A 25,120-nucleotide genomic window follows, 5' to 3' on the forward strand; every position below is an offset into this window, starting at 1 on the left:
ATTAAAAGATTCCTGCGTTAAAAAAAATAATAATAATGGCAATACCCTCTGCAAAGGGCCAGGGGCAGTGAGCTTTGATATAAATAACAAGTCACTGGGCTCCTCACTCCAGCCTTATGAACACCACCTCGCCCTCCAAACTGGGCAGTAGCCATCACCCTGCAGACATGAAGTCCTTCACCTCGACCCAGTTCTCAGGTACACGCCCTCTTCCTGGGAAACAGCTGGGTGGTGACTCCTTCCACTTTCACAATCACTTTGCTGCTTTCGTGTAGCCAAGGGCTGGATTTTAAGAGAGGGACAGATTTCAGCCTGCCCTAGGGAAGACTTCCCAAAGATTCTAAGCCAACTCACCACAGGAAGCTGGCAGCGGTGGTGGCTGTCCTGTCGGTGACCCTGGGCAAGCCAAGGCTGATGTTCCCTGCGGGTATGGGGGGCAAGAGCTACTTCAGGTGTGCGTGGTCCACACAGTGGGGCACTGGTGAAGTGTTCCCAGGAGGGCTTATCCACGGCTTCGATGAACATATGTGTAGCGTTTAAAACTTAAATTTTCTTATTGGTTCTTCATCGATTGATGAAATTCTGTGTATTGAATCTAAAAGTGGGTTGTTTTTTTTTTCACTGTGACCTCTAAAATTTTTTTAGTACATTTACCAAAGTTTAAATCTGTGAGCATTAGAAAATAAAAACTGGTCCTTCAGCAGTGTTTTAGAAGCAAGCCCTATGTAGAAGTAAAATAATTAGGGTTCGGATTTCACCCGGTCTGAGTACTTTCGAAACCTACAAACCTAATAACTCTGAGGCCTGAACTTTGGTAGGGGAAGCCCAGAGAGTGAAAATGAGAAATTGAGGAGTTTCCCCATCATCGACACTTAAAACAATGAGGACAGTGAGGACCTGTATGTGCCCAATGCCTTCATGTCACTTGGAGGATGTGTCCCCTTTTACCTGAGAAGCCAAAGCTCAGAGAGGTAACCTGACCTGTTTAGGGTCCTCAGTGTCTTAGGGGCAACTGGTTAGGTCCAGAACCCAAGTCTCTGCATTTCCACTCAAGACACACAAACAAAAACAGAAGCCAGAATACAGTCAATAATATTTATTACAATTCACATATTTCATAGAAAAAGGAATGTCGTATCGCATCAAGGTAGTAAGAGACAATTGTCAAATGCAAGTTTGTTGTGGTTGCGCTGCGGACACCTGGGGAAGGCTCTCCCCGACATCAGGCATGGCAGCGGCACTTGTCCGAGGCCCCTTTGCAGATGCAGCCCTGGGCACACTTGGCACAGCCCACAGGGCAGCAAGAGCAGCAGCCTGGGGGGAGTGAGAGTGAGAGACAGCATTACGTGAAACCACCCTTCCCAACAGCAGGCCTGGCACAAGCTGACCCCAGGCCCTGAGGACCCTGACCTTAGGAAAGTATGCTCTGTCCTAAGAAATTCGTTTCTGACACTCTGAAAATTGCTCTGAGTTCAGGACAGGGCAGAAAGCCTAGAGACTGTGGTGGGGCCTTTAGGGGCAGTGAAAGGGCAGCTGCCACTCCTCAAAGGGCTTCCCAGATGGCACTAGTCGTAAAGAATCCTCCTGCCAATGCAGGAGACATAAGAGATGTGGGTTCGATCCCTGGGTTTGGAAGATCCCCTGGAGGAGAGCATGGCAACCAACTCCAGTATCCTTGACTGGAGAATCCCATGGACAGAGGAGCCTGGAAGGCTATAGCCCATTAGTGTCACAAAGAGACATGACTGAAGCGAACATACAGTGAAGTAAGCATGCACACACCCCTCAGAAACATACAGTGAAATAAGGAAAGTGGTCAAGTTCAGAGAGGGGCAAACTGCTGCCACAGCTGTTCACCAGGGGTCAGGGAAGGACTGGGCTGCCTGTACAGCAAAGGGCTGCACCCCCAGGGCGAGACCCCGCACCTGGTCACCAAGTTCAAGAACCTAAAGTGCTCAGGACACTGGAGGGTTCACAAGGTGACGTCAGAAACAAGAGACCTGGGTTCTAGGTCTAGTTTCCATCCTTGACCCCATTCGCTGACCTCTCTCAAACTTATTTAGCCATTCTAGAATGAGAAGTTGGAACAGAATCATCTCTCTAGCTCTTTCAGCTCAGATTCTGTTTCAGTGCTGGTACAGCGGGTGGGGAGTGATGTAGGGAATTCTGGTCAGTCCTGCTCCCTGCTGAGCTCTGGGTCCCTCCTTGGACTCAGCCCAGACCCCGGGTTCCCAGAGGAGGCCCCACACTCACTCTTCTTGCAGGAGGGGCATCTGCAGGCCTTGCAGGTGCAGGAGCCAGCGCAGCTGCAGGAGCCGCCTGCCAGGAAGGAAAAGGCAAGTGGTGAGCAGGAGGCAGGAGGAGCCACGCAGCCATCAGCAGGGCCCTCCCGCTCCTCCTGGGTTAGGACCAGCCCTGGGAGAGCTCCCCTCCACTCAGGCAGATGGAGAAGCCCCAGCTCCTCTCTTCTGGTCCCAGGAAAGTAGATCCCCTTCCCAGGGAAGGCCCCAGGCTCCAGACCCAGCCCAGGTTGACTGGGGCTGGGGGCCAGGTCTATGTCCTGAACCCCAAGAGGCACCATGTCCCCTCCTGCCATCAAGGCCCGGCAGCTCCAAGGTCTCCTCCCAGCACTGGGTCCCAGTCTAGTTGTCCCCTGACCCCCTGGCTGAGGACAACAAGGATAGTCTGGAGCCTCAGTACTCTCCATTCAAAATTAGAGTCTGGGAATTCCCTGTGAGTCCAGTGCTTAGGATTCCCGTGCTCTCACTGCCCAGGGCCCCGTGTTCAATCCCTGGTGGAGGAACTAAGATCCCACAAGCCGCTTGACTGGGTGGGCGGCAGGAAGAAAAAAAAAATGCTCTCTCCATCCTGGCTAGGAAGAAAGCACTTCTGGGTGAACCCTGGGTGTCCACTTTAGCTCAGATTCAAAATCCTTCTTCGTCTAACCCCACGGAACCTCTGTCTAGTGCCTGGGAGGGGGCGCTCTAGGCCCAGAGCCAGAGGTCGCTTACTAGTGGGGCAGGAGCAATTGGGGTCCATTTGGAGCCGAGCTGAGACCAGGGGGCAAAAGCACGCGGCAAAGAAGAGACACCCGATCTGATGAGAGGCGTGTCGAGTCGAGGAGCTCGCTCGCTGGGTTTGTAACCGGAGGAGATGGCCCGGGCGCAGAGGGCCCGCCCCGCCTGCACCCTCCCCGAGGCTCCGCGCCCGCGCCGCCCACAGCTTCCGGGCCGGGCGGTGAGCCCCACGCGAGCCGAGCGCAAGAGTCTCCCGGTGCCCTTGGGGCCGCGGTGCACACGGAGGGCCGCCTTTGGCCCTGGCCCGCGGGGAGGGACAGTTTGCCGGGAGGGACGCGGTGTCCTAGCCTCCCTACCCGCCCCCTCCCAATGTTCCCGAGGGCGGCAGGCACCCTGCTCTCGGCTTTTTCCCGGAACCCAGCCTCTGTGTTTTCGCCGTCTTCCCCACCCCCGACCCCCGCTCTGTTCTCTTCGTGTTCGCCACTTCCCGGAGCCAGTGTGCGACCCTAGTCTCGTGCTCACGTCCCAGGCACAGCTGGGTGTGTCGTGTGCAGAGCCCCGTGGTGGATGTGACTTTCACCACCAAGCCCCCGACTCTCTCTTGCCCCACCGTTCCCTGTCCTGGTCCCCGCGAAGGGCCCTAGGCAGCGTTTCTCTTAACATTTCTCTCTAACAGCCCCAGGATCAACTCACTCAGGCCTCTGCCTCCCATCCTTCCTTTTGTTCTCCACGACTGAATGGATGGATGGGCACGTTTTTCCGGGTGCTCTTGCCCTAAACTTTTCAGGGGTTTTCCTGAACCTAGCCAGTCCACCCCATTCCAGGATGGAGGTTCCAGAAGCATGATGACCCCCAAGGAAGGGAAGATCACAGCTGTGACCTCTTGGACTTCAGTTTCCCATCTCTTCTGCTATTAACACAACTAGCCTGTCTCTAAGGAGCCTGCCAGCTCTGAATAACGAGAGGCAGGGCTCAGAGTAATATGACCTCATAATTATTCACCTTTGGCGAGTAGGTGAGACAGCTATAGATTCAGACCTCTTGACTGCGATCTGTGTGCCCTTGGGCAGGTCGCTTAAACTCTGGGCAATTGGCACATCACTCCATTGCCTGCAAGTTCACTCTGTAATGGGTTCAATGTAGATCAGGTGATATGAAGGGTGGGCATTGAATTTGTGGTTGTCCAAATGGTGTGGCAGCATCATACCTGAGGGGGGCTGTCGCAGGGCATCCACACTCCTGGCAATGGATTAGTACATTTCCAATCAAACTTTAACCTCCCATCTTTCCCCAAGAGCTTGTTAGGATTCAACAAGATTCTGTCCCAATAAAGTCACTGTGAACTGAAGGATTGTAATAGACATTGTTTATTAAGACCTAGTGAGGAGCTACAGAAAAGGCAATGGCAACCCACTCCAGTACTCTTGCCTGGAAAATCCCATGGACGGAGGAGCCTGGTAGGCTGCAGTCCACGGGGTCGCTAGGAATCGAACACGACTGAGCAACTTCACTTTCACTTTTCACTTTCATGCATTGGAGAAGGAAATGGCAACCCACTCCAGTGTTCTTGCCTGGAGAATCCCAGGGACGGGGGAGCCTGGTGGGCTGCCGTCCACGGGGTTGCACAGAGTCAGACACGACTGAAGCAGCTGCAGCAGTGAGGAACTAGGCCACTCTCACTTAATATCACGTAGAGATATAACCTCCTTTTTATAGGAAATGGAGACTTAGAGGATTTGAGAGACTCATTCAGGATATGGGGCTTCCCTGGTGGCTCAGACGTTAAAGTGTCTGTCTGCAATGCAGGAGACCCAGGTTCAATCCCTGGGTCAGAAAGATCCCCTGGAGAAGGAAATGGCAACCCACTCCAGTACTCTTGCCTGAAAATCCCATGAACAGAGGAGCCTGGTTAGGCCACAGTCCATGGGGTCCCAAAGAGTCGGATATGACTGAGCGATGTCACTTTCATTCAGGATATGTGGCAGGAAGTGCCACTGCTTAAATGAACCAGCACACTGGGTCTAGAAATCCCCTCTTTACACAGGATACCTGTAGGTAAGTGTGGTTCTGACACTTGGACCATGTGACTTGTCTTTCTCTTTATCAGATAGCAAATCACTCCAAATGTTGTCGGGGGGGACTAGCCATGACCATCGTTTACAAGTCACTCAGCACCTCTCTCCTTCCAAATACACACAGCTAGTTTCGTAACTGCAGAATGTGACACTGTGCAGAATGTGCACAGGCAGACATGAAGTCCTTCATCAGGAACCAGTTTCCAGGTATACTCCGTCTTGCTGGGAAATGGCTGGGCATTACCTTCTAAGTCCTAGCCACTTTGCTGGTTTCAAGTAGCCAAGGGCTGGATTTTGAAAGCAGAGTTCAGCCTGACCTAAAGGAACTTCCAAAGACTTAGAGCCAACTCAACGCAGGGAGCTCTCAAGGGTAGCAGGTGTCCTGTCGCTGGCAGTGGGATGGATGGTCCCTGTGGGGATGTGGAGAGGGGCTGCTCCAGCTATGGCTGGGGCCCACAGTGGGGCACCAGTGTTTTCAGTGTTCAGCACACACCTTTGATGAACAAGTGTGTAGTTTGTTTCTTTTTCAAACTGAACCATAGTTGATTTACAATATTGTGTTAGTATTGGGTGAACAAACATGTGGTTTTTACTTTTTAAATTTTTCTTGTGTTACTGTTCCCCATGTATTTATTCAAATTTGTTGAATCAATAACTGGACTTTGTATTTTGTATCCTTGTAAATTTTTATTAGTAATTCACTTAATTTTATTTTGCCAACATTTAGGTTTGTGAAGATAGAAAATAGAAACCACAGCCAGAAAATTCACACTAGTCTTTCAGTGCAGGGAGTTTGAGAGTCCCAGGTAGGGATTTAGGTAACTAGGGGTATGAGTCCAACTTCTTTAGAATCTATCAAGCCTAAAATCTGTGAGGAACTGAAGTTATTCAGGGCAATCAGAGGATGGAAAATGAAGCCACCAACCCTTGACATGAGAACGGAGGGACCCTGAATCTGCTCAGCGCACTTAGTTTATTGGGGCCTAACGCTTTGTTCTAGTTGCCATGTCTCTACAGTTCTCATCCAGTCTCCTACAAAAGCCCTTATTCCGAATGCACAGAAAAGAAAACTGAATCAGAATAGTGTCAACAATCTTTATTACCATTCACATATTTCCTAAGAAAGGGAATGTAGTGATCAAGTCAGAGTTGTACAAAAATGCAGGTTGGCCCACGTTCCTCCATTGATACCTGGGGCAGGCTCTCCCCGACATCAGGCACAGCAGCTGCACTTGTCCGAGGCCCCTTTGCAGATGCAGCCCTGGGCACACTTGGCACAGCCCACAGGGCAGCAGGAGCAGCAGCCTGGGGAGAGATGGGGGAAAGCAGGTGTCAGCAATGCATTTCCCAGGCACCTCCCTGCCCAACAGCAACCCTGCGGCAAAACCCTCAGACCCAGAGGACCCTGAGTGCAGAAAAACATGCCCTAAGACAGCTTGGAGGACCTTTGGCATGAGTTCTACTAGGAAATGGCTGCCTGGCTCCATCTAAGCCCAGGACAGGGCAGAAAGTTAGAAGCCGCAGTGACACGTGGGTGCCCAGCGGCAAAAGAGGGCCAGCCCCCCAGAACCATGCACTCAGAACCCACTCTGGGTTCCCTCCCTCCCGCTAGCTACAGCACTCCCCACCCACCCCCTCCCTGGGTTCCCAGAGGAGGCCGGGCACTCACTCTTCTTGCAGGAGGGACATCTGCAGGCCTTGCAGGTGCAGGAGCCAGGGCAGCTGCAGGAGCCGCCTGCCAGGAAGGGAAAAGCCAGCGGTGAGCAGGGGAGAGGATGAGCCACTGCAGACATCAGCAGGGCCCTCCCCCTCCTCCTGGGTCAGCACCAGCCCTGGGAGCTCCAGTCCAGCACAGAACAGACAGAAGGCTCATTCCCCAGCCCCCTGCCACCCCGCTTCTCTGCCCTTCGGTGCAAAGGGTACTGTCTTGTATTTACCCCCAAGGAGGAGCCCAGGCTCCAGTGCCCATTCAGGAAGCCTGGGTCTGATGGCCCGGACCTTCTGTCTGAGCCCAGAAGAAGCAATATCTCCTCCCCACCCAGCTTTGGCAATACGGAGGCCTGGACAGAGCCCTGGAGCCAACCCAGAGGCCCCGTGACACCTGAATGATGTGGGACCGGGCAGCCTTGAGCCTCAGACCTCTTGCCTCTGAAACGGAAGACTAAGAGGAAGGGAACGCTCTAATGGAAGATGAAGTCGCTAGTTTGGGGAGAAGGTACATGCTGGGTTAACTACAGAAGCTCACCCAAAATACTCCCTCTTCTAAACCCAGGGACACCTCTTGATATTGGGGAGGGGACATCCGAAGTCCCAGAGCCAGGGATCCCTTACCAGTGGAGCAGGAGCAGTTGGGGTCCATTCGGAGACGAAGTGTGGCCGTCCAAAGCAAGTGGCAAAGTAGAGGTCCTTGAGCCGGTTGGGGACGTGTTGGAATCCAGAAACGCGCGGTTCAGTTTATACACAGAGGAGGCGGCCCGGGCGCAGAGGCCCCGCCCCGGCCTTGCACTCCTCCCGCCCCGCTCGGTGGGTCCACGCGGTCCACTCCGCCCCGCTGGGCTGAGCGCACCTCGGTGGGACCACGCGGTCCACTCCGCCCCGCTGGGCTGAGCGCACCTGGCGGCGCCCGCCGAGCGCAGGTTCAGTGAGCAAGACTTCGGTCCGTGCGCAGTGCTCCGACCGCCCCCTTTGTCACGAGAACTCGCGGAGGGAACGTGTGCCGGGTTGCTCTCGGTGTCCCAGCTTCTCTACCCGCCCCTTCCCAATTTTCCCAAGGTAGGACGCCACCTTTGTTTCAGGATCTTCCAAGAACCCAATCATCCGTCTTCGCCACCCCAACCCCTCTCGCCGCCCATTCCTTTGTACTCAAGTTCTCAAGTTCGTCCTTTCCGGAGCCCGTGTGCAACCCCAGCCTGTGCTCACGTCCCTGCTGAAAGGAGGCGGTGGAAAAACCCGAATATTTCCTCCCCCAGTGCTCAGAAGGCCTTTGGCCCTGTTTTTCTGTCTCAATTCAAGGCGGACACTGCGCCCAGGGAGCCTCTTTTGGGTATAAACGGAAATGGCCTCTGCTTCCATCCTTCCTGCACTCTCTAGTTTGAAGGGATATATGGGCACGTTTGTCTGGGTCCTTTGCGTATCTATACAGCCTAGCCAGCCCACCTCAATCCAGAAAAGATGTTCAGAAAGTGGGATGCGTCCAGAGGAGGGATTTTTTTAGGTGATATTCAGACCTAGCCTTACATATCATTTTGTTATTGTTTCCCTTTCAATATTACTATTTGACAGCATTTTGTATGTGTCACACCTGGTTAATTTTTTTTTTTTTTTTTATCTTTCATCCCTCACAATGAATCTAAAGAGGAACACTATTATTTATGAGCCCATTTGGCTGATGGGAAGAAAGTCACAAGGATGTTAAGTAACTTGCCCACAGAGCTAGGAATTAGAGCCACTGGATCTGAGTCCAGTCAGCTTCCCAAGGGAAGGAGAGCGTCAAGGATCAAGTTTTCCTTTGATGTGCCTTCAATATCAGTGTACCACTCGAGATCTTTTAAAGAGAGATAGGCCTCAACCTTATCAACTCTCCAGGCTTGTGTCATGATTTTGTCTTCAGGGACCTAGACTGTCTTTTCCTCCTCTAAGACACCACACTGGTCCAGTACATTGATGGTATGCTGATTGGAGCTAGTGGAAAAACATAGCAAGTACTCTAGGCTAATGGGTAAGACTGCAATGGCGCTAAGAAAGCCTATGAAACAGAGGAGATCCCTTAGGGCGTCTCTTAGTACTACCCTGCCCTGAGATTAAAGTCAGTGGGAAGCTACTGTAACAACCCAATCAAGACTGGGCTGATAAAGGCCGAGACCCTTCAAAAATGAAGGTTTAGCGTCACCAGATCAAGAACCATGACCAAATGAGGTACAAGCAGGGGGCAAAGTGAACACAGAGTAGGTAGGAGAAGAAGGTATTTATAAATGTCAGCTGTGACCACATGACTGGTTCCAGAAACAGAAATGACAACTGTAACTGTTGAGTGCTTCTTCATTATTTTCTTACAAATATGTAATATATATAAATATGTAAATAATGTAATATATTTGTTGTTGTTAGGTCACTAAGTTGTGTCCACGACCCCATGAACTGTAGCCCACCAGGCTCCTCTGGCCATGGGAATTTCCCAGGCAAGAATACTGGAGTGGGTTGCCATTTCCTTCTGCAGGGGATCTTTCCTATCCAGGGATCAAACCTGCATCTCCTGCATTGGTAGGCTGATTCTCTAACCCTGAGCCACCAGGGAAGCACATGTAATATATATATATATATATATAGGTAAATATATATGTATATGGCAAATATCTTTGTTTTCTTCCCTCTTTTGTTCCCTTCTCATATAACATAGAATGTATTGACTGCACATTGTAGTATTTATGTGTTGTTAATATCACAGTATTTAAGTTACATGATAGCAAGTTCAAAAGTGACCATCACACAAGGACTTTACATCCTCCTTTGAGGACAGTTTTATACATTTTCAGTTGTAGGTAAGGTAGTTGTGTTAGAAGCATGACCTTGTTATTGCCTTTGTTGGGAGATTAAGTATAGTTTAATAAGTTGTATATTGTCACCCTGCTTATTTAATTTATACGCAGAGTACATCATGAGAAACGCTGAGCTGGAAGAAGCACAAGCTGGAATCAAGATTGCCAGGAGAAATATCAGTAACTTTAGATATGCAGATGACACCACCCTTATGGCAGAAAGTGAAGAGGAACTAAAAAGCCTCTTGATGAGAGTGAAAAAGTTGGCTTAAAGCTCAACATTTAGAAAACTAAGATCATGGCATCTGGTCCCATCACTTCATGGGAAATAGATGGGGAAACAGTGGAAACAGTGTCAGATTTTTTTTTTTTCTGGGCTCCAAAATCACTGCAGATGGTGATTGCAGCCATGAAATTAAAAGATGCTTACTCCTTGGAAGGAAAGTTATGACCAACCTAGATAGTATATTGCAAAGCAGAGATATTACTCTGCCAACAAAGGTCCATCTAGTCAAGGCTGTGGTTTTTCCAGTAGTCATGTATGGATGTGAGAGTTGAACTGTGAAGAAGGCTGAGCGCCAAAGAATTGATGCTTTTGAACTGTGGTGTTGGAGAAGACTCTTGAGAGTCCCTTGGACTGCAAGGAGATCCAACCAGTCCATCCTAAAGGAGATCAGTCCTGGGTGTTCATTGGAAGGACTGATGCTGAAGCTGAACTCCAAAACTTTGGCCACCTCATGCGAAGAGCTGACTCATTGGGAAAGACCCTGATGCTGGGAGGGATTGGGGGCAGGAGGAGAAGGGGATGACAGAGGATGAGATGGCTGGATGGCATCACCGACTCGATGGACATGAGTTTGAGTGAACTCCAGGAGTTGGTGATGGACAGGGAGGCCTGGCGTGCTGCGATTCATGGGGTGGCAGAGTCAGACATGACTGAGCGACTGAACTGAACTGAACTGAAGAAGTTGTATGGGTGACTAGTGATGGTCTATAATGGTTAATTTTACGTGCCAACATGTCTAGGCTATCATACCCAGTCCTTGACCACACACGCTAGCCTGATGTTGCTGTGAAGGTGTTTTTTTTTTTTTTTTTGACATGATTAACATTTAAATCAGTATACAGAAAAGCAGATTACTCTTCATAATGTGGAAGGCCTCATCCAATCAGTGGAGGCCTTAGAGAAAAAATGAGGTCTTTTGAATTGGAAAGAATTGGGCCTCCAGATGGCCTTTAAACTCAGGATTGCAACCAACATCAACTCCTACTGGAATTTCCAGGCTGCTGGCTGGCCCTGCAAATTTCGTGCCAGTTTCCACAGTTACATAAGCCAATTTCTTAAATCTGGCGCTGTCTCTCTCTCTTTCTGTCTATCTACAACCTACTGGTTCTGTTTCTCTGGAGATGCTGATACAAATATATTTTAAAACATATAAATCATTTAAATGTTAAATAAAATACTGGTGCAAGTGTGGTAGCAGAAATCGCAGGCAATTGTCTGTATGCACCATAAGGGCACAGACTGTTGTGCTCGGGGTTATAAACCCCCAGTGCTGATCACAATTTTGTGAGAATCATTGACTCTTTTTGGACCACAGGTCACATGCTCAAGTGGTTGATGAAGACCACAGGACATACATCTAGGCACACCAGCACTGCTTCTGTGTCTGGAGGGTACTTGAATAGCCACGATGTTATGAATAATAATGATGATAATAAATAGCTGACATTATAGACCACTCACCAGACATTATAGACCACTCAGCACATGCCAAGTACCATACTAAGTTTTTCACATGTATTAGTTCTTTAATCTCCTGACCCATATGCTTTTGTTTAAAAAATATTTATTTATCTGGCTGTGCCAGGTCATAGCGGTCGCATGTAGGATTCAGTTCCCTCACCAGGAATTGAACCTGGGCCCCCTGCATTGCGAGTGCAGTTTTAGCCACTGGACCACCAGGGCAGTCCCTGAGCCATGTGCTTTTATTTTGCCCCTCCAACAGTGGAGGAGACTGAGCCACAGAGAGGTTATGTCCCATGACGAAGGTCAGATTGGTACTCTCGCAGGCTGACTGCAGCATGCTGCCCCCACCCAGGCTCCTTCACCCCAACTTCACACGACCAACAAGGATGCTGAAAGCTGGCACGGGGGCGGCAGTGGGAGTGCACTGAGCAGGCAGCTCTGTGACCTCTCTGGAATTCAGTTCCCCACGTGTCAAGTCAGGAGCACATTCAGACCTTTTCAAAAGGTTCTTCTCCCTCTGAATAGTGAGAGGCAGGGTTTAGCATTCAGTGACATCATAATTTACCAGCTGTGGCTAGGGGGTGAGATCAGCTTAGTATAGGTTCAGGCCTCTGACCTCTGAGCTGTGTGTCCTTGGGCAGGTTACTTAACCTCTCTGAAATTGGCATATTCACTCCAGCCTGCACATTTACGCTCTCACTGGTTCCTGTGCTGATCAGATGACATGGTTGGGAATGTGTCCAAACGCTGTGGCAGCATCTTGTCCTGGGGGTGCTCGCTAGAGGTCATCCATACTCCCTTTGGCACCAGATCAGCAAATTTCCGATCCCATCCTTAACCTCCAGCCCAGAGTATTACTTCTAAACCAATGAGTCTTTCCCCAAGAGCTTGTTGGGAGCTGAAAGGATTCTCTCTCCACGAATGTCAGTGTGGATATAGTGATCAGAAAGGCCATTGTTTATTAAGCCAGGACACTATCATTTAATCCCCACATAGAGATATAATCTCCTTTCCACAAATGGGAAAATGGGGGCTTCCCTGGTGGCTCAGTGGTAAAGAGTCCCGCCTACCAGTGCAGGAGCCACAGGTTTGATCCCTGACCCAGGAAGATTCCACAGGCCACGGAGCAGCTAAGCCCATGTGCCACAACTACCAAGCCTGTGCTCTGCAACAAGAGAACCCGCTGCACTGAGAAGACCACGCAGCACCACTAGAGAGCAGCCCCAGCTCGCCACCACTAGAGAAGAACCCACGCAGCAACAAAGAGCACAGCCAAAAAGAAAGAAAGAAATATATATATATATATATATATATATATATATATTTTTTTTTTTTTTTTTCCCAACGGGAGAATGGAGACTCAGATGTTGGGTAACTTGCCCAGGGCTTACCACTCATGCCAAAATAGGCTGTGAACTGCAACACCCATGCCCTCAGCACAGGCTGACTCCTGGGATCCCCTCTTTACCTAGGGCACCTGTGAACGAGTATGGTCTTGACTTCCGGGCCACATGACTTGCCTTTCCCTTTTATTTGACATCAAATAGCAATTCTGTCCGCAAGCAGCCAGGGGGGCTAACCGTTGGCATTAATTACAAGTCACTGGGCACCTCAGTCGTGCCTAACAAATACCGCCACACCCTCCAAACTGCCATCACCTAGCTCTGGCAGACATGAAATACTCTCATCTGGAACCAGTTCTCAGGCATCCGCCCTCTTCATGGGAAATGGCTGGGTAATTCCCTCCGAATCCCTGGTTACTTTGCTGTTTTCAGGTAGCCAAGGGCTGGATTTTGGAGGGACCAGTTTCAGCCTGAGCAACGGAACAGCTTCCAAAGACTGAGCGCCAAGTCCCAGCAGGGAGATCTCAGGGCAGTGGGTCTATTGTGAGTGGCACTGGGCAAGTCAAGTGTCTGTTCCCTGTGTGGATGCCAGGAGTGGGAAGGCAGTGCTGTGCAAGGTGGGGTCCACACCCTGGGGCTATTTTATGAATTGTTTCCCGTTGCTCTTGGACACTTGATGAATGCATGCGCAGCATTCCTTTTTTTTTTTTGACTGCACATGATCTTAGTTGCAGCATGCAAGATCTTTAGTTATGGCATGTGGGATCTAGGTACACCACCAGGGATGAAACCCAAGCCCCCTGCATTGGGATTGCAAAGTCTTAGCCGCTGGACCAGGGAGTCCCCTTGTGCAGTAATTTAAAATCTGATTTTGCTTGTTCTTCATATAGTGATTGAAATGATGTGTGTTGAATCTAAAAATATGGGCTTTGTGTTGTTCCTTTATGGCATTTTTATAGTAATCATTATTATTATTTTTACCAATGTTTAGATCTGTGATGGATGGGAAGTAAAATATGTCCCTTCACCACAGGGATTTATTTTAGAGCCCCATTTATATTCAAGCAGGTTTTAGTCACTTTCAAGCCTAAAACCCAAGAGGAACAGAAACTGAACAGGGAAACCATACAGAATGAAAATTCTAGATTGAGCAGCTTCCGTGCCACCAACCCTTGACTTGAAAACAGAGGGGACCCCACATGTGCCCAGTGCCCTTGTAGCATCTGCCGTGAGGCACTTCCATTTTACAGAAGATGAAGCTGGTGCGGAAATGTGGCTCAAACAAGGCACTAGGTTGCCAGGGGTTAACAGTTCCATCCAGAAACCAAGTCTCTGTACTTCTAGCCCCATCCCTCACCAAAGCCCTGGTCAAGTCAAAGAAAACAGTCAGAATAAAGCCAACCAGTTTTATTATCATTCTTGTATTTTATAGGACAAAAAAAAAAAAAAAAAAAAAACAGGGATGTAACAAACGGATCAGGTTGTATTAAAAAAAATATGCAGGTTTGTACACGTTGTTCTATTTACACCGGGGAGCAGGCTCTCCCCGCCTTCAGGCACAGCAGCTGCACTTGTCCGAAGCCCCTTTGCAGACGCAGCCCTGGGCACACTTGGCACAGCCCACGGGGCAGCAGGAGCAGCAGCCTGGGGAAGGGAAGGGGGCGGAGGCACTGATGAGCGCCTGGGACAGCGGGTTAAGGTTTCCCGCCCTCTCCGGTGGAGGCTCCGCCTTCCCTGGGGAAGGGGCACCCACTGCCCTATTTAAATTCCCCTCCAGTGGTGTAGGGGCTTCCCTGGTGGCTCAGACGGTAAAGAATCCTCCTGCAAGGGCGGGGGGTGTGGTGCTGGGCGCGGGGAGTGGGGCGCGTGAGGGGTAGACATAGAGAAAATCCCACTTACTCTTCTTGCAGGAGGCGCACTTGCAATCTTTGCATTTGCAGGAGCCGGCACACGTGCAGGATTCACCTGCCAGGAGAAAGATGCAAGAACGACCCCTGAGAACCGAACGCGGGCATGCGGGCTAGCAGCCCGAGTTGGAGTCCCCGTTCCACAACCAATTCGTGGGAACCTGGGCGAGCCACGAACTCGAATCGCCTTATCAGTCAAACGGGGTCTCCTAGTTGAACTCAGAGGAGAGAAGGGTACACGGAAACCCTTTCGAAATGGGCAAACAGTGCTCTGAAAGTGAGTGATGAGAAGTCAGAGACTCTCCTCTAGCTCTGCGATGGACACCCAGCCCCAAACCAGAGGTCCTTACCCGCGGTGCAGGAGCAGTTGGGATCCATGGCGAGCTGAACTGGAGGCTGGGGTCCGGAGACTGCTGAGCAAAGGATGGCGAGGGTGTCGAAGGGGCGTGCTGGAGCGGAGCGGGCGGTGGGCTGCCTTTATAGCGGAAAGGAGCTGGGACGAGTGCAAAAACCCTCCGGGGCCGGGAGCTGCCTGAACCCGCCCCGCGCTGAGTCACTGGCGGGCCGCGCGGCTCACCGAGCTGTGCACACGGGCCGCCAGGCATCAGTTCCCAGAAGCCGCCCTACGTGCGCCAGGGCGATGGAGGGGCGGACCGGGCGCAGAGCGGGGAACACCGCGTGCAGGGCGGCCCGGGCCGTGCGCCGAGCCCCTGGCACCTGCGCTCAGCGTGTGCAGAGTTTCCGCCACCGCCTGCCCCTCCCCCAGCTCTCCCGCCCCTCCCCCTGCCCCCTGCTCTGTACCCTGTGCTTGCCGGGCCTGAGTAGAGTTGATCCTGAGGATCCTGTTCAGTTCAGTTCAGTTCAGTTCATTTCAGTCGCACAGTCGTGTCCGACCTTTGCGACCCCGTGGACTGCAGCACTCCAGGCCTCCCTGTCCATCACCAACTCCCGGAGTTTACTCAAACTCATGTCCATTGAATCAGTGATGCCATCCAGCTCGGGTGGGAAAAAAAGGTTGGAATTCAGGACATTACAGAAAACTTTTTGTACCTGTGAAGACTCAAAATTTTTGTAGCCTCCTACTGAATCCATGGGATGATTATTGATGTTGTACTGTAGCTGCCATGGGGGAGTCAGTAAGCCTGTTATGTAGGAGCTCTTATTTAATCCTCCATCAACCCTGTGAGGTAAGGACTAGTCATCATTCGCATTTTAGAGTATGGAGGCCCAGAGGTTAAGTAACTTTCCCAAGGTCACAGAGCTAGTGAGTGGCAGAGCCTGGTGATTCAAATCAATGGGCCCAACAGATGCTGAAGTCCCTCTAAGGTAGACATCACCACCAGGGCAGACCAAGGATCAGGAAGCCACAAGCTTTGTGCTCAGGAAACTGAGAGTCATGGGGGCAGCCTCACTGGGGCATGGGGAAAAGTAATACCAGAGTCGTGGCTAGGATGGGGGCAGGGGGCAAGAGTTGGGAGACCCAGCCCAACCTGGGGGGAGATGGGCAAGCACCCTGGGCTTGAGGGTGAGAAAGTCTTCCCCAGGCAGGGGAGGAGGAAGGAGTTGTATGCCAGCGCCTAGAAGAAGCAATGGGAAGTTGGCACTGCCTTGGGACATTGGGAAGGGAAAAACCCCGCAAGAAACTTCTTCCCCAGTGGATGCAGAGGGGAAGTGGGGAGGTGATGTCCAAATTCCTCTCTGCGGAGACACATCCTGCTCCCTTGCTGGCACATGTCTGAATACTAAGCAACGGATCTTAGATCATCCTGCCCAGAGCGAGTCATCGGAGGACCAGGTTACTGGAAAGTAGCGGGCTTAGAGAATGCTATTTGCTGCAGTGGGGAGTTCGGTGAGGAGGTGGGCAGAGGACAGGGTGTCCTCAGAGCATTTACTGTAAAGTCCTGTGGAAATATCTTCACAGTTCAGCTCAAACATCACTTCCTGCTGGGAGCCTGTCCTGACCCTAGCACCTAGGTCAGCTACGGACTAGCTGACCTAGCCGCTGACTTAGCCTGTGGAACATGCTGGTAAACAGCCTGTTCTTTTCCTTCCTGGTGCTTCCTGTGTGTGTAATGTGTTGGAACGTGTGTGATTCTGGGATCCGTGTCTGGGTCCCTCCACCTTTGCCACTGCTGAAAACACCAAGAGAACTCACTGCCCCTGATATGTGTCTACGGCTCTCAGCCCAGGGTCAAGTTTACTACCGTACTTAATAAATATTTGTCAAATCAATTAATGAGGGTAAATCCATCCATGTGCCCTCCCTTCCCAGCCTCCCTTCCCCCCAGCATTAGGGCTGATTACAAAATGAAAGTAAAAAAAAAACTGTTTTTCACCACTCTTGAACCTGTGTGGTCACCCAGAAACGCCAAGCAGGGCAGGAAAGTTGAACTGTCAGAAGGACTTAATTCTAATGCTCACTGCACCACTCACAGGCTAAGTGACCTTGGGGCTGTTATGGGCCGGGGCTCCCCACGCCCCACCCCAAGCATCAGTTTACTCATCTGTCAAATAATTAGATTGTACTAGAATTGGAGGCTCACATGCAAACATGCTCTGATTTGAGAGCCAAGGTCTCAGAAATCTCGCTGTCTGGCAGCCCCGTGGACCAAGAGCATGGAAGGGCCGCTGTTTGGATGGTGGGTAGGTTTTGTTGTTATTTACATGTGCATGTGCATTATATGAAAATTTCAAGATCTCTCATAAGCCAGATGGTCACTTGTCCACTCAGGGGAAACAGTCCGACTCTATGAGGAAGACAATAAAGCTTATTTGGGGCCCAAAAAGTGTTGAATCAAGCCCTGGGTTTGGGCCATCTGTGTTGGCAGTAAAATTTGTTTTCAGGTCGAAGCTGTCTCTCTGAGTCATTTTGACTCTGTGAGGGAAGGGATGACCAATCAACAAAGGTGAAGGGCAGCCCAGGCCCAGTTTTGCTCATCTCTGTACTCCTGAAAGCCTCACTATGTTGGGGGGATAGGGGTGGAGAGGAAGAGCGCCTGCCCTTCTGATGCCTGCCCTCCTCACGTGGTAGGAAGTGAGGAAAATGAAGCCAAGCAGTGTGAAGCGAGGAGTGTTAAATGCAGATTTGGTGTGAGTCATCAGTGTGAGGCAATGGTGTGGCCTTAGCCTGCATTAATAGTACTACGCCATCTAGAATGAAGCCTACTTCTACTGCTGAGTCATCCATTCATCTTTCCCCTGTGACAGTATCCTTAGCCTTCCTTTGTAGAATTGCTCTTTCCTATGCTTAGCCCATATGATTTGGATGGAATAGGCTCCATCTGTGGGCTCTCAGGACATGTTCGTGACATGTAAAGAAGGGTAAAGAATCTGCCTGCAATGTAGGAGACCCAGGTTCTATCCCTGGGTCGGGAAGATCCCCTGGAGAAGGTAATAGCAACCCACTCTAGTATTCTTGCCTGAATAATCCCATGGACTGAGGCGCCTGGTGGGCTACAGTCCATGGAGTCACAAAGAGTTGGACACAACTGAATGAGTAACTTTGATTTGTGCAACTAATCACCCAAAACTTTGCAAGTTAAGACAAGAACCAACTTTGGCCATCTCATGCGAAGAGTTGACTCATTGGAAAAGACTCTGATGCTGGGAGGGATTGGGGGCAGGAGGAAAAGGGGACAACAGAGGATGAGATGGCTGGATGGCATCACCGACTCGATGGACGTGAGTTTGAGTGAACTCTGGGAGTTGATGATGGACAGGGAGGCCTGGCATGCTGCGATTCATGGGGTCGCAAAGAGTCGGACACGACTGAGCGACTGAACTGAACTGAATTTATTCTCTTTCTTGGTTTTGTGGGTCAGAAATTTGAGAAGGGCTCCTTTGGGTGATTCTTTTGTTTAGTGTATCACTATCTGAGGTCACTTGGTGGCATTCAGTCGGTGGATGGGCTGGTCTGGCGCCCACTCACGTGTCTGGCACCCTCACAGACAGGGCTAAAGGGCTGAACTCAGCAGGAATTAGAGACCAGAGCTCCCTCTTGTGGTCTCTTCAGCATTTGGCCACAGGGCAATTAGGTTTCTTAAATTTGGCTCTGGGCTCCGAGGGTGAAAGTCCCAAGAGACTGGAGCGGTATCTGTGAGTCTCTTAAGCCCTGAGTCCTGAAACTAGCAGAGGTCACTTTCACCACATTTGATTGGCCAAGAAGCCACAGATTTGAGGGGAAGGGATGAAGACCCCAGGTCTTGATGGGAGGAATGAACGCTTGCAGTTATCTCCAATCTGCCCTAGTCGTCATGGGACATAATATTGAGCACCTACTATGCATCAGAACACTCTGAGTTGACTTCACTTAGACCTCAGCTGTTAGTCTCTCCATTTTACAGACGAGACACTGAAGAGTTGTACAGTGGCCAGCTCTGGGTCACACAGCTGGAAGTGGCAGTGTGGGGATTTGAACCCAGGACTCTCTGACTCCACAACTACATGTTTATGCCATACTGAAAAGAAGAAATTAGACTTGTGGTCTGTGTTTCCAAGGGCAGAACCAGGGATAAAGATTCTGTTCTGGGCAGGAAAAGGCCTCTCTGGCCATTAGAGCTGGTGATGATGAAGGGACGGCCTGGGGAGATAGTTTCCTCTCACCAAGGCAGTAGGGACAGAGGCTGATGGATTCTGACAGATTAGCTGGTGGGATAGAAACAGTATATTTCTCGTGAGAAGATCGTCAACATTATGGAGGTGATGAACTGGCCTACTTCTCCAAGGTCTTCCTTCAGATCACTGATGCCCTGGGCTCCTCTGTCACCACCATCACACACCGCTTATCAAAGACACCCTTACATATATTATATGCACACACACATATATATAGTTTAAATTTCCCTTTTAATGTGATTAGCGTTACACTACATGTACATCTTGTTTTTCCCCCACTAAATGATAAGTTGTGGTGGCCTTTCCATAGCAGCACCCAGAGCCTTAGAGCATTCTTTTTATTAGAGGCTCATATGACCAATCTTATACTTCCCTCTTGAAGGTTATTTGGCTTGTTTTGAGGCTTCTGTGGATACCAACGATGGGCAGTGAACTTCCCGGGTTGAAGGCGTGTGCGTTTTAAATTTGAGTAACTACTGTTAAAATACCCTCCAAGATTCTGCTTTTGATTCTTTTGGGTATATACCCAGAAGTGGAACTGCAGGTCATAAGATAATTCTATTTTTATTTTTTTGAGGAACCTTCATCTTACATTTTCTCCAATACTGCACAAGGGTTCCAATTTCTCCACATCCTTGTCAACAGTTGCTATTTTCTGGGTGGTGGTTGTAGTTTCATTTTTGTTTTTTTGATCGTAGTCATCTGCTATAGTCTGAGTGTTTGTGTCCTCTGGAGCCTTTGAGAGGCGCTAAGGCCATGAGGGTGGAGCTCTCATGAATGGGGTTAGTGCTTCTATAAAAGAAACCCCACAGAGCCCCTAGTCCTTTCCACCATGTGAGGATGCCATGAGAAGCCTTTGACCCAGAAAAGGGGCTGCACCCAACCATGCTGGCCCCCTAATCTCAGGCTTCTAGCCTCTCAAACTGTGAGAAATAGATTTCTGCTGTTTGTAAGCTGCCCAGTCTATAGTATTTTGTTATACTAGCCCAAAGGGACAGACACTCTCCTAGTGGGTATGAAGTGATTTAGCTTTGTTTTGATGCTTTTTGTAACACAAAGCAAGCCAGAAGCAGAGGAAACAAGCATGATTAGGTTTTAGTCAGACAGCCTGGGTTCAAAGCCTGCCTCTACCACCTTCGAGCTTCATTGCTAATTTGTGTCCAACTCTTTTCCAACCCCATGGACTGTAGCCCGCCAGGCTCCTCTGTCTGTGGGATTTCCAAGGCAAGAATTCCCTTCTCCAGGGGATCTTCTTGACCTAGGAATCGGACCCATCACCTGCTTTGGCAAGCAGATTCTTTACTACTGAGCCCCAGGAAAGCCCACCATCTTATAGTTTTGTGAATGATGCAAAAGCTGAAACTCCAGTACTTTGGCCACCTCATGCGAAGAGTTGACTCATTGGAAAAGACTGTGATGCTGGGAGGGATTGGGGGCAGGAGGAGAAGGGGATGACAGAGGATGAGATGGCTGGATGCCATCACTGACTCAATGGACGTGAGTCTGGGTGAACTCCAGGAGTTGGTGATGGACAGGGAGGCCTGGCGTGCTGCGATTCATGGGGTCGCAAAGAATCGGACACAACTGAGTGACTGAACTGAAATGAAACACAGGACAGCAGGCTCAAAATTGGAGTTGCTTATGCTAAGCTCCATGTCACCAGAGACTTTGGCCCTCCAGAAATGGAATCTTTAACCATTCAGGAATCATCTGGTAATCTACATGAGAAAGCCCTGCCACCCCCTGAAGGAAAGTAACTGCAATAAGCAACCAGCTTTTCTGCCTGTTATAACTTCCTTGTGTCTTGCTGACTATAAAAGTCTTCTGTTTCGTGCAGTTCCTCACAGCTCCAATCTATCTGCTACATTCAACGCTGCCCAGTTTGAATAGGCATTTGCTCAAATCAACTCTTAAAAATGTTAATATGCCTCAGTTTATCTTTCAACAGACCACATACAAGTTTTACCCCAAGCCCTATTGGCCCCTCTGTTAAATGGGTAAAATAGTCATACCATTCTCCTAGAGTTGTATGGATCAAGTAAGACAGTGTGCTTAAAAGAAGTTTGCACAAGATAATCTCACATTTATTCATCTTTTTGGTGTCTTATTTAAGAGAGTCACCCCCAGAATTCCCTGGTGGTCCAATGGTTAGGACTCTGTGCTTCCACTGCGGGGACATGGGTTCCATCCTTGATGGGGAACTAGGATCTCACAAGCCATGGGGTGAGGCCAGGGCGGGGAAAGTCATCTCCACCCCATAGTACTCAGCATGGTCCTGTCTTCCTCTTCCAAATTCTTTTAAGGCTTTGATTTTGCTCCTGGGTATTTAAATCGATTGAAAATTATTTATCTGATAGGCACAGGGGTAGGCAGTTGTTTCAACACTTTTCACTAACTAGTGTATCTTTTCGCTGCTGATTTAATCACTTTTGCAGCTGCACTGGGGTCTATTTTTGAACCATCCTTTCTGTCCAATTGATCTATTCCTAAGCTGACACCAATTCTAAGAGCTTTAGAACAAGTCCTGCCATGGGGTTGGTTAGAGCAGGCCTTTTTTGTTGTTTCAAAACTGGCTTGGCTTTTCTTGTACTGTTTTTCTTTTCAAAACAGCCTATTAGGTTAAAAAAAAACCCTGGTGGACTTTTGAATGGATCATCCTGATGAAGTAACGTGGAGGAAAACTGACATGTTTACAGCATTCCATTCACTTAGCTGGGATACTTTTCTTTCCCAGGACTTTTTCTTTTCCATTCAACCCAGGTAGACTGGAGTGTTCCCTTTCATCTAAAGCTCTCAGTACCCTACCTCCCCTGAAGAAAGAAGGAGCTGGACACAAATTGCCAAATGAGAAGGTTTGAAAAGGAGTGGAACAATCTGTTTGGGGAGACAGGCTATTCAGGGTGGTGACCTTGGAAACACAGATGACAGTCTGCCAAGGCAGGCCCCGGGGCCTCCTGGCCTCGCCTCTGATGACTCTGAAAACAGGCAGCTTTGCAGGAGTGGCTAGAAAATTGAAGAAACTGCAGGCCTTTGGGGCTGGGGTCCGGTTTTAACTTCCCCCAACCCCATTGATTTCTCAGGTGGGTCAGTGGTAAAGAATCCGCCTGCCAAGCAGGAGACGCAGGTTTGATCCCTGAGTCAGGAAGTTCCTGTGGAAAGGGAAATGGCAACCCACCCCAGTATTCTTGCCTGGAAAATCCCATGGACAGAGGAGGCTGGCAGGCTACAGTCCACGGGGTCGCAAAGAGTTGGACACGACTTACTGAAAACAGCAACAGCAACAAGTCCCACTGTACAGATGCAGACTGTGAGGCTGAGAAGCAGAAAAAGAAACAGACCCATATGAGTCTGGTCTCCCCTCTTTCCCCAGAGTTCAGCTTGACTTGGCAGGAGAGTCATGTGCCATCTGAAGGTGGGAGAATGTCCTCCCAGTCCCAAACAGACCAGTGGCCAGTCTCCCGATTTTATCTTCCAACTGGGCAGTTCTTCTGATGAGGCTCCTTCCACCCCCCCACCCCCACCCCCGCCCTGGCGTCCTTCCCCTTTAAGAAGAGACCAGTCCTTGGCTTATGCCATTCATAGGATTTATTGTCACTTGCCAGTGCCTTGCAGGGAAGGGGACACACTGCCAGGCTCACCACGGGGCAGGTGGCACTGGGCCACCCAGCACTATTTACACACGTTTCACACGGGACAGGGGGCACATCCTCACTGGCAGCAGCTACACTTCTTCTCCTCAGCTTCGGCCCCCTCTCCACCTTTGCACACACAATCCTTGGCACATTTCTCACACTCTGCGGGGCAGCAGGAGCAGCAGCCTGTAGATAAAATGGGGAACGCCCAGTCTGATGGCCTGTCCTCCCCCATCTGTGCCCATCAAAAGGAAGGGGGGAAAGGAGGGGCGCCAGAGGTCACTGCCCCCCGCTTCCTCATCTTACACCTGGGTTGACTCAGCATCTCTGGTGTGTCAGCTACATACTGGGCTCCCATGGGGGAAGGGTAGCCAGTAACTAGCCCACAGCCCCATCTATGAGCCCAGGAGCCCTGGGGACGGTGGAGTGAGGCCAATGCTAGGGGGAACCAGGCCTTAAGGAGGAAACACCCAGGGGAAATGACCTTGAAGGACGAACCTGCAGGGGCAGATAAGGTGCAAGTGTAGGGGCCAGGAGATTCATGGAGGGCATATGCCTAGTCTAATACACAAACAAGGGTGCCTTTCCCCTGCGTATTACACTGCTTTGGGGGAGATTCAGGGGAGGTAAAACTGAGGGGATCCACAAAGGCCTGAGAGGGCCCAAGGGACCTCAACTCCAGAGCTAACCCCCGGCCTCACCAATGTTTCCCCAGGCGCTGGAGGTCTGGAGGGGAGCAGTAGGCTCAGGAGAGCAGTTCTGCATCCTAACTGCCCATTAGAACCTTCTGGGAATCCACAAATTGTTGCCTGGGCCCAAGGTAACAATCACTGAAGGAGGGCCTGCAACTGAGTCTTCAGGCCTCTGGGTGGTTCTCTTCCCGTCAGAGTCAACGCAGTGTCACAGCCGGCCGAGGGGCCGCTGCGTGCCTACGTGGACAGGCGTGGTGCTCAGGGGAGGACCGGTGGGGGGGGGGGGGGGGCGCAGAGGGGTCCCCGCACTCACTCTTCTTGCTGGAGGCGCACGTGCAGCCCTCACACTTGCAGGGGTCGGAGCAGGTGCAGGAGCCACCTGGGGGGCGGGGTGGGGGGCACAAGAAGGGTTAGAACACGGGGTGGGGCCAGGCCCAAAGGGAGATGGGGTACCCAGCCTCAATGCCCTTTGGGATATAGCCATGCCCGTCCTTCAGGAGATTCAAAATGGGAACTAAGGGTCCCTTCCCCCAAATGTCCTTGAGCAAAGGCGTAGGGTTCTTTGCAAGCAAAGGGGCTCGCGGTGCCGCAGGGCGGGGGCGGGGGCTCACCAGTAGGGCAGGGGCAGGTTTCAGGGTCCATGCCGGAGAGGAGCGACCGCCGAAGCAGGCGAATCGGCTTCTAGGGCAATTGGATGCACTGGCGGCAGCAGGTGGCGAGGCTTTTATAGCCCCAGGCGGGGGCGCGTTGGCACAGCCCTCTAGGCGCGCGCCCCTCCTCTCTCCATCCGGGAGCGCAAACCTGCGCGGAGGCGCGCATTGCGGCAGCGCTCCCCGCACCCCTGCCGTGTGTCCCCCGCCGTGTGCACGGCCGGGGCGCTCCCCCCACCCCACCCCGCTGCCGTGTGCACAGCCGGGTGCGCGCGCAGTCACGTACTTCCCACCGTGTGCCCAGGGACCACTCCCCGCCCGCCTGTCCGCCCTTGTCCACCGCTGCAGCCGCCTCCCCGCAGAAAGTGCACACTTCCCGCCTCTGAAGGCGGAGGGAGAGCAAAGGCTCTCTTATTTCCCAGCCCTTTCCTGCTTCTCTTTCTCTCCACCGCCGTCATCCCTTATTCTGGGATTCCCAGGGTGCGCTGAGCCATTCCGCTGCTCCAGGACTGCGTGTCTGATGGGGAGAGAACACACCCCGCCCCCACCCAAGGGCCCTCACAAACTGTCTCGGGAAGGACCTGCTCTGGGAGCCCTGCAGTGCAGGACTGGGGTGACCAGCGGCAGTTTTGGGGGGGAGGGGTGGTGATGCTAGGTGGCTGCATCTCAGCTTCAGAGGGAAGCCTCTCTCCTTTTATCTGTTCCTCCTGCTGAGTTTCTGAGTCCCTTGAGCCTGTGGTTGGCTGAAAACTGGCCGCTCAAGAGATATCAATGTCAAATCCTAGAATCTGTGGTTATTACTTTATTTGGAAAGGAGGGCTTTGCAGATGTAATTAAATTAAGAATCTTGAGATGAGATCATCCTGGATTATCCACATAGGCCCTAAATCCAGTGATGAGCATCC

General features: G+C 50.8%; 3 protein-coding genes and 2 long non-coding RNA genes across 5 annotated transcripts; 1 reads left to right on the forward strand and 4 right to left on the reverse strand.

Moving 5' to 3' along the window:
* Positions 1-1,081: 1,081 nt before the first annotated feature.
* On the reverse strand, positions 1,082-3,169 carry LOC109572871 (metallothionein-1B). The gene is made up of 3 exons (XM_070770589.1): positions 3,012-3,169; positions 2,254-2,319; positions 1,082-1,314 (listed from the first exon to the last, which is right to left on the reverse strand). Exons 1-3 carry the CDS (start codon positions 3,037-3,039, stop codon positions 1,223-1,225), a joined length of 186 nt encoding a protein of 61 aa, XP_070626690.1. The 5' UTR covers positions 3,040-3,169; the 3' UTR covers positions 1,082-1,222.
* A 3,004-nt stretch (positions 3,170-6,173) lies between these two features.
* On the reverse strand, positions 6,174-7,581 carry LOC109572872 (metallothionein-1C). The gene is made up of 3 exons (XM_019980021.2): positions 7,424-7,581; positions 6,762-6,827; positions 6,174-6,397 (listed from the first exon to the last, which is right to left on the reverse strand). The coding sequence occupies exons 1-3, from the start codon at positions 7,449-7,451 to the stop codon at positions 6,306-6,308; spliced, it is 186 nt and encodes a 61-aa protein (XP_019835580.1). The 5' UTR covers positions 7,452-7,581; the 3' UTR covers positions 6,174-6,305.
* Positions 7,582-7,647: 66 nt separating this feature from the next.
* On the forward strand, positions 7,648-11,193 carry LOC139177073 (uncharacterized). The gene is made up of 2 exons (XR_011561483.1): positions 7,648-7,864; positions 9,739-11,193. It is a non-coding gene; the product is annotated as an uncharacterized lncRNA (long non-coding RNA).
* Positions 11,194-14,112: 2,919 nt separating this feature from the next.
* On the reverse strand, positions 14,113-15,176 carry LOC109572873 (metallothionein-2). The gene is made up of 3 exons (XM_019980022.2): positions 14,978-15,176; positions 14,620-14,685; positions 14,113-14,364 (listed from the first exon to the last, which is right to left on the reverse strand). The coding sequence occupies exons 1-3, from the start codon at positions 15,003-15,005 to the stop codon at positions 14,273-14,275; spliced, it is 186 nt and encodes a 61-aa protein (XP_019835581.1). The 5' UTR covers positions 15,006-15,176; the 3' UTR covers positions 14,113-14,272.
* Positions 15,177-22,808: 7,632 nt separating this feature from the next.
* On the reverse strand, positions 22,809-24,516 carry LOC139177074 (uncharacterized). The gene is made up of 4 exons (XR_011561485.1): positions 24,502-24,516; positions 24,177-24,366; positions 23,879-23,944; positions 22,809-23,059 (listed from the first exon to the last, which is right to left on the reverse strand). It is a non-coding gene; the product is annotated as an uncharacterized lncRNA (long non-coding RNA).
* Positions 24,517-25,120: the final 604 nt, after the last annotated feature.

Source organism: Bos indicus, chromosome 18 (genome assembly GCF_029378745.1).
Source record: "Bos indicus isolate NIAB-ARS_2022 breed Sahiwal x Tharparkar chromosome 18, NIAB-ARS_B.indTharparkar_mat_pri_1.0, whole genome shotgun sequence".
Taxonomy (NCBI): Eukaryota; Metazoa; Chordata; class Mammalia; order Artiodactyla; family Bovidae; genus Bos; species Bos indicus.